Here is a 9,274-nt window from a genome sequence, read left to right on the forward strand (position 1 = left end):
ATTCAACTCCTACTTTAAGTCTTATCAAAACAAGAAGAATATCATTAGAAAAGCATAGACCAGCGAACACCTCTTGTAAATTTCTACTAAGACAGTTCATGAACCAAATAAAAAGATATACACTTAAAGAATATTCTTTAATATAATCCAACTAAAATAAGAAAAAATACTTAGGGCAAATCACCTTATTTTTTTAAACAAGTAACAACTTTCACATATATATTTTTTACACTTTAAATATAAGTATAATCTTTTCTAGAATTCTCAGAAACTTCTCTTTATAAATTTATTATATGCTTTCTCTAAATCAATAAATAAATAAATAATATATATATATATATTATAATCTTAATCTCTATATTCTAAAATCATCAAATCTCTTAATAAATGAAATAACTTCCATAGTGACCTACCGACATGAACCAAATTGATTTGAGAACTTTAGTATCACGTTGGAAACTAATGCTCAATATTCTCTTGCATAGTTCTTAAAGTAATGACACATTAGCTTATTGTCTATAATTTGCACGCTTTTTTGTGCACTACCTTTATTCTTAAAATAGGCGTTATTAACTATTTTTTTGGCAACAACTCTCAACTAGCACTTCCCTCTTGAACTTTATCATATGATTTCTTTAAATCTCACAAATATCATATGTAGATCCTCCTTACTCTCTATATTTGTCCATCAAACCTCTCAAAAATGTATTGCTTCCCATAATGATCTCCCGCATGAAATCGCAAAGAAATTCATGAAAAAAAAATTACAATCGACGGGAGGGGAAATGCGGAAACTTGCGGTCGAAAATGGAGCTCTTGCCGGCGAGGAAGGCTATGACGTCGCGATGTCCCGGTGACCGGTCAAGAGAGCTCGGCGACCTCGATCTACGGCGCGCGGAGGGCGACGAGGGAAACGCGCAGATGTGAGAGAAACGAACGAAGAAATGAGCAGGCCATAGGTGCTTGTGTTCGGAAACAGGGTTTTCGCTGGCGGAAATTTTTGGCGTCCAGGACGCCGGAAACAATTCTGGTGCAATAATGCTCCGGTTTTAAGTCGTTGATTTTAAAACGTCGGCGTATTATCTGCCGATAACGCGCCGGCTATTTCCGTGTAAAGTGCGCCGAAACCTTTAAATGCTGGTATATTCCGACGTCTTTACCGACGCAGTAGACGTCGGCAAAAATGCCGTAAAATTTCTTCGCATATGCGCCGCTTACAGGCGCCGTCATGTACCGACGCAAATTTTTCCGGCCGGAAAATCCAACGGTAATAAGTGTTTTCCTGTAGTGACAATTATAGAAGAAATATACCAAAGAAAAAAAACCCTATCAGGACAAGGGAAAAAATCCATGGAACAAAAATGGTGAAGCTTTAGTTATTCAAAGCAAAAGTTTGGGTGTTAGAGTGTGGCTTTATATGGTTGCAGCACAAATAATAGTGATTAAGCAGAGAATATCTTGAAGAAGATGCATCCAAAAATAGACATAGTCAAGGGGCCAGAAATATCATTGTCTAAATCAATACAAGCGAAAATTCCCTCATTCTAACAAAAAAGTCATTGATCCCATGAGTAATCCGAGCCCATGCTTCCATTCCTTAATTTTTGCTTTGATGGCCCACTTTATACTAACTTAAATGGAATATATGCTAGCAATATCATTCCCAACTTGTAATTTCCTCTTACACATCACAAGTAATAAACTGTATAGCAAATGGAGAGTAAGAAGAAATTTCACTTAGGACCACATGCTCTAAAATTTGTAGAATAGAGGTGTTATGAAGAATAGTGACAGTTAAGGGTAGCTACCTTATGAGAATAATGTTTATGAGGGAGCAAGACAAAAAGACATGGGGTGTCAATTCATTCACATTATTGCATAAACAACATAAAGGGGATTTAAAATTTTGCAGATAACAAGAAGATAAACCGCCTTCAAACTCGCTATAATGGTCAATCAAGTGTAAATCAAATAGCGCAAGATGTATTTACGATATCAAATTAAATTTAACCCATTAACATCGATACTACTAGAGTACTTAGCATCATAGAAGTTGTTAAGAGCTAGGTTCAAAAGGCCTCACCAAGCAAGCCCATTAGAGGATGCAATAAGGTTGGGGCTTCAAAAAGAAGAGACTTTGAGAAGGCATTTTTAAGAGTAAGATATATTAGAGCCTTTTGAAAATTCCAAACATAATCATGCATGCATTTAAACCACTTACCTAATAGAAAAACAAAATGGTAAATATGCCAAAGCCTTGTCAATAGGAAGATTATGTATAGATTATAATCCAAGCTCACCTTTAAATATTTGAGAAGCATAGAATCCAAGGATACTTTTTAAAAATTTTCCCCATAGATATGCCATGATAGAGAAATTGAAAGTAGCAACTACTAAGAAGTTAAATGCAGCCAATAGTGATACAAAGAACAAGGGCCTAATAATTAATCAAATTAGTGATTTTAAATCTAAGTAACTGGAACCTCCTAATCAAAGAAAAATATTTTGCTTCTCTACCATCAAGAATGAGCCTATTCTTATCCACAAGATGTGGCTAAATTAAGCATAGAAGTAGCAACACACATGCCTAAATAATTGAAGAGGGGTTACAAATGAGAATCCCAATATTTTGCAAAGCAATAGAGCATTAGAGGAAGATTTTGAAAAAAAAAAAGTCTGTGTAATTGATATAAAGTTCAAAAGACTGCCAGAAGGTGAGGACATTCTTAAATAGAGGGCATTCCTAATATTAGAAATATGTGTGATTTTCCTGCAGCTTGATCAAGGATTACAGGTGACCTATATTATTTTCCACACTGCTTAGTCTATTAATTATTATTACTATTTTAAGATGTAATTCTTGTGCAATATAACTAAATTTGTCGTATTAAGTAATATAGTGATGAGATTAGTATCATTTCCACGAGGATTACAATTATGCTAAGCTCACTCTAGTACTACTTAATAAAATTACTATATTTATCTAGTTAAACAATTAAATGAAGCTTGAAGGAATTAAAATGTCTAAATGCTCTCCTACTTCTCCATCAAGGCACTATATTACACTAGGTTTTAGATTATGTACAACTAGGGGTGTCAATATTTGACCCGATCCGAAAATTTTGGGTTCGGGTCAACTGGAACCCGAACCAGGTTGAATTCAGGTTAGGAATTTTGACCCATTTGTAAAATCGGGTGAGATTCGGGTTGACTCAGAAACCCAAAGTCAACCCGGTTTGACATGTTTTTAATTAATTTAGGAGGGGTTTAAGAGATTCTTTTAAAATAAGTAAATGATATTTCTAAAAAAATAATAAACATTGTTACCCAAATTATATTAAGCTTGATTTATTTTAAATTGATTGAAGTAAATATTAACTTAATTTGATTTAGGTTTAAGTAAATCGAATTAAATAAAAAAAATTAGTAGAACATACCCGAAGCGGGTCGGGTTCGGGTTCGGAAAACCAACCCGTTTGCAAAAACGGGTTGGCTCAAATAGTATCGGGTCAGTTTCGAGTTGGACTCGAACCCGACTCGCGATCCGATTTTGACAGCCCTATGTACAACCTTTACCTAAACTAAATGAAGCTTGAAGTGATGTCTTCTGCAAGACCGAATTACCTGAAAAACAAATGAGCACTAGACAGCAAATGATCAGAGGAAAAAGGGATGAAGGAAAACCTCTGTATTCTCCTTGTATTCATGTAAAAAGCTTTGTAAAGATAACATTGTCTCCCTTCTAAGACTCCTTTTCACCTATATGTAAAACTGTAAAGTTCTGTTGCTATTTTTGTGTAAAAGGAAAAAACCAAAATAAAAAGGTGTTACTAGAAAATAAAGCATAAAAGGTAGTGGGCACACTCCAAACTGTTGGAGTGTGTGGGGATAACCGCGGGTCATCCCAGTTATTCGGTGCATCAGTCCTCCCCGGCTTCAGAAGAGCTCGACTCCGACGAGCTGATTAAGACGATGGCGTCATTCGCAGGCTTATACGGTGAAATATCAGCTACATTGAAGGTGGAAGAAGTGCTGCAGTCAGCTGGTAATCCAATACGATAAGCATTATCATTGATTTTGGCAAGAATTGGAACAGGACCGATCTTCCTCTTTGCGAGCTTCGAATAAGCTCCTGGTGGAAACCGCTCGCGACGAAGACGGACCATAACTAGATCTCCTTCCTTGAATAGACGCTCTCTTCGGTGGACGTCTGCGGCCTCTTTGTAACGAGTGTTTGATTTGATAATTTGCTGGCGAACTTCAGCAAGCATTTGAGAGTAGTTTTGAGTAAAAGAAACGGCGGCCTGTGAATGAAATTTAGGGACAATTGAAAGATCAAGAACAATATTAGGAGCTTTAGTGTAAACTATGTCAAACGGGGCCTTTCCGGTAGAGCGATTAGGCATCGCGTTATAGGCAAATTCCGCCTTGGCAAGCACTTCTTCCCATTGTTTTGGCTGTTCCTGTACAAGGCAGCGGAGCATGTTGCCTAATGTCCTGTTTACGACTTCCATCTAGCCGTCGGATTGGGGATGATAGGCGGAGCTAAACTTTAGATCAGTACCTAGGCACTTCCACAGCTCACGCCAAAAATGATGTATGAATTTGACGTCCCTAACTGAGGTAATGCTCTTTGGTAGGCCATGTAAACGAACGACTTCGTTAAAGAAAAGAGTTGCAATATTGAGAGCATTAGAAGTCTTTTTGCAAGAAAGAAAATGGCTCATTTTAGAGAACCTGTCAACCACCACGAGGATCGAGTCGTTGCCTCGCCGAGTCCGCGGTAAGCCCAAGACGAAGTCCATAATGATGTCCTCCCAAATAGAGTTCGGTACCGGTAGAGGCATGTATAACCCACTGTTTTGTGCTCCCCCTTTATATGCTTGGCAGACGGCACAGCTTTCCACAAATCGGAGAGTATCACGCCGAAGGCGTGGCCAATAAAAACGAGCTTGTAGTTGATGGAGGGTATTATCTTGTCCCAAGTGCGCCGCAAGTCCTCCGCAGTGGGTTTCACGAATCAAATGTTGGCGCCAGGAAGATATCGGAATGCACAGGAGGTGGTGCCTGAAAAGAAATTCTTGCCGGATTGAATACTCCTCATAGTGGGAGAACTGTAGGCACTTAGCCCATATGGCGGCGAAATCCTCATCATCTGCATACAATTCGTTGACATGCTCTAGACCCACAAGCTCGGCTTGCAGCCTTGTGAGTAATACAGCCCGCCGGCTTAGAGCATCGGCGATGCGGTTCTCAGTGCCAGGTTTGTGCTTCAAAGTGAACGAAAATCTTTGCAAAAAGACTAGCCAACGAGCATGCATTCGGCTGATATTATATCAAAGAATGACTTGGGTTGTGGCCACTCCTTAACAGCAGAAACCTTCTGTGGATCAACATGGATGACGCCACCCGAGACAATGAATCCCAAAAAGTTGACACTTGCGGTGGCCAGCTCACATTTGGGCAAGTTAACATATAATTTTTGCTCACGGAGGATGTCGAATAAGACCTTCAGATGTTGAAGGTGGAGTGGTCGGTCCACACTATAGACCAAGATATCGTCGAAGTAGACGATACAAAATTTTCCCAAATGTGGTTTTAGTATCTCGTTCATGATCCTCATGAACGTTGAAGGTGCATTACACAACCCAAACGGCATTACCTTCCATTCATAGAGTCCCTAAGGTGTTTTAAACGCCGTTTTCCATTCATCACCAGGTCAAAGCCGAACATGGTGGTATCCGCTGCGTAGGTCGATTTTGGAAAAGATTGTTGATCCGGTCAGTTGGTCTAATAGCTCATCAACCCGTGGCATGGGGAAGCGGTACTTAATCGTGATTTTGTTGATGGCGCGGCTGTCAACACACATTCTCCAACTACCATCCTTCTTCGGCAAGAGCAACGCCGGAACTGCACAAGGGTTGCGGCTCACTTGTATTAGTTGCTTTGTAAGAAACTCGTCAACCAACTCTTGCAGGATGGTTTGTTCTCTGGGATTTAGGCGGTAATGAGGGAGATTGGGTAGTGTGGTGCTCGGAATTAGATCAATTTGATGCTGTATACTCCTTAATGGGGGCAGTTCGGCGGGCAAAACATCCGGCGTCACATCTTGATAACTCTTCAGAAATTCTGCAATATCTGCCGTGACATTAAGCTGTTGCAATTGATTGTTCGGTTCGGTGACGAGTAAAGCGAACATGGGCGCCTGGTCTCGCCACTCTTGAATTAAACTGCGACCCGAGACGAAGTGGATAGCGGCCTTGTTCCCAGATTGTGTTTCGGTCAGCCCCGGTAGTAGTCGCAACTTCCTTCCTTTCCAATCGAGGGAATAGACATTTGCTCTGACATCATATTGAACACACACATCGAACTGCCAAGGCCTTCCCAGAATTAAGTGACATACGTCCATCTCTAGGACGTCACATAGGACTTCGCAGGAGTAATTCTTCCCAATGGAAAATGTCACGCGACAAGAATCGGTGACTGCTATGTCCATCCCTTTCTTTACCCAACTGATCTTGTAGGGGTGTAAGAACTTGGTCGTCTTTAATTGTAACCCTTGGACGACTGTCTTGGATACAATGTTCTCGATGCAGCCGCTATCTATGAGTAAGTCGCACACCTTGTCATTGATAGTACACCTGGTCTTAAAGATGGCGTGGCGTTGAGATCGGCCACTGTGGCGGGGGGCCAGCAATAATTTTCCCATGACTCCAATAAAAGGATCGCCCTCATCTGCTTGAACATCAACGACTTCCTCTACCACTTCAGAGGCTGAATGATCTGAGTCCGTTTCCCCCTCCAGTTCGACCATATGCACTTGTCGGCGTTGTGGGCACTCGTTGGACTTGTGCCCGGGCTGGAAACAACGAAAGCACTTAAGGTTAGAGGGCTTAGCATACGGATTAGTTGGGCTGGCTCCTTTTGGCTTCTGTATGGCTTTTCCTTCGGTTGGTACACCTGAGGGATTGGGCTGAGTTGTTTTTATTGCTGTGGACGCAGGAGATCTCTCGACTGATGGTGAAGGCGCTTTATTAGCAGTGGAATTCGGCTCTTGCCAATGTCGTCGATAATACGGTGTCTTGGGCTTGCGATCTTGTTGTACCTCAATCTTCAGGGCCAGATTGATGGCTTGCGGCATCGACCAAACGGAATTCAATTCCAATTGATCCTGTATAGTATCCTTGAGGCCTCCGACATACCGAGCTACCAACTGCGTGGCTGACTCATATAGATTGTTCCTGGCACTCAACCTTTGGAATTCTTCCGTGCATTCACTCACGGTCCTGGTACCTTGAGCACAATGCTGGTACCTCATATATAAGATTTGCTCAAAATCGATGGGAAGGAACTGTGCCCGCATCAGTTGCTTCATCCGCGGCCAAGAACGAATCCGATCACGGCCCTCTCGGTGGCGTGATTGCAGTGTTTGTTCCCACCATGCGCTCGCCCCTGCCTTCAACCGACAAGCTACATATTTAACCTTCTTATCAGGATCGATATCCATGTAATCAAAGAAGTTTTCCACTGCTTTCTCCCAGTCAAGGAAATCCTCAATATGCAAATGACCATCAAAAAATGGAATGTCCATTTTCACCTTGAACTCCCCAAATTGCTGTCGGTTTTGTGGTTCTCGCCTATTTTGTGGTGGATCTGCGACTTCGAAATCATCCACCTCCCCGTCGCTAGAGTATGGTGGATTCAAATCCCGCGCCAGAATGGGTTCTTCCTCTGAGTCAGAAGGTTCCATTCGGTTGAACTGATGCCGTCTTCCAAAGTGTTCACCGCCTCTTCTCCTCCGTGGTATCTGCCGATTTGCTCGGGCCTCCTCACGGAGATGATCTTGGTTCACAGGCCTAGTAGGCAGGAGATTAAACTCCCTGCGTATATCAATCGCGAGTCGCTGCACATCGGCGGCGATTTCTTCTATCCGGCGATTGGCATTCTCCTGGTTTGCCCACAACGCCTCAATCGACCGACCCTCCTCTATCGCAGGTCCTTTTCCCTTGTCCGTCATTCTATTTCCAGGTATAAGTTGGCTCTGATACTAAGTGATGCCTTCTGCAGGACCGAATTACCTGAAAAACAAATGAGCACTAGACAGCAAATAATCAGAGGAAAAAGGGATGAAGGAAAACCTCTGTATTCTCCTTGTATTCCTGTAAAAAGCTTTGTAAAGATAACATTGTCTCCCTTCTAAGACTCCTTTTCACCTATATGTAAAACTGTAAAGTTCTGTTGCTATTTTTGTGTAAAAGGAAAAAACCAAAATAAAAAGGTGTTACTAGCAAATAAAGCATAAAAGGTAGTGGGCACACTCCAAACCGTTGGAGTGTGTGGGGATAACCGCGGGTCATCCCAGTTATCTAGTGCATCATGAAGGAATTGAAAAAGCGTTAAACAATTTACAATATAACAAACCTACTCTATGCAAAATATGATTCTTGAATTATCATTAAATTAGATAAAAGAGTTTAGCCACACATGAAGATAAAAAAAACACAATAAACATCTATATTTCACCGAATAAAATAAAAGTACAAACTATATAATTAGGATAGAAATGCTCGACTAAGCAATACAAACTTCTTTGCGCTTCTTCCTTCTCTCCTCACATGTACAAGACTTGCATAATGGTGAAATGAAGAGATTTAAACGTCCCATATTCAAGTCAATCATGAATGATCCACATAGAACTATTTTTAGAAGGGGATAAATGATTAGCACTAGTAAAAAAGTGATTAAGAAAGTTGGAGGAAATGATTCTATTTTCAAGAAAGCAAAAGAGATTAAGAGAATTAGAGACAATTTGTTCTTTGCAAGGAATGGCCCTATCTATTCCATGGAAGCCTCATAGGCTTTCAAACAAGGATGGAGGAGGATATGGTGTTAAGTAGATGATTGTTTCATGCTAATGGTTAAATGGCATAGAAAGGTTTGCTCTGTCCAATGTATTCCCATTTTTCTCATTGAATAGGTTTATTTATTTTTTCAATTATTTTTTTTCTTCAAAGTTATATTTACTTTTGATCTATGCATCTACACATATATATATTGGACATTTTTTTAGTTTTTCTTATTTTTTATTATTTATAATTCAATAAATTTTTTTTATGGTATTTAGTTCAAGATGTCTACATTTCTTTGAAAAAAAAATAAAGTTAAGTGGTGTGTTATTTTATTGTAAATAGTTTTTAAAAGTTTTAGTTAATGCTAATTTTAAAAAAATCATAAGAAAAATTAATTTGTGATAATTTAAAAAATTAGTTAGTAA

At 40.0% G+C, this 9,274-nt stretch overlaps 1 protein-coding gene across 1 annotated transcript; it reads right to left on the reverse strand.

Moving 5' to 3' along the window:
- Positions 1-5,719: 5,719 nt before the first annotated feature.
- Positions 5,720-8,017, reverse strand: LOC110094658. Its single transcript, XM_020819926.1, has one exon. The coding sequence runs from the start codon at positions 8,015-8,017 to the stop codon at positions 5,720-5,722; it is 2,298 nt and encodes a 765-aa protein (XP_020675585.1).
- Between the last annotated feature and the right edge of the window lie 1,257 nt (positions 8,018-9,274).

The sequence above is a fragment of the Dendrobium catenatum genome, unplaced genomic scaffold, assembly GCF_001605985.2.
Source record: "Dendrobium catenatum unplaced genomic scaffold, ASM160598v2 fragScaff_scaffold_1693, whole genome shotgun sequence".
Classification (NCBI taxonomy): Eukaryota; Viridiplantae; Streptophyta; class Magnoliopsida; order Asparagales; family Orchidaceae; genus Dendrobium; species Dendrobium catenatum.

What these genes read in the sequence shown, in the direction of transcription:
- LOC110094658 (XM_020819926.1), bottom strand. Translation starts at nt 8,017, where the DNA reads ATGACGGACAAGGGAAAAGGACCTGCGATAGAGGAGGGTCGGTCGATT.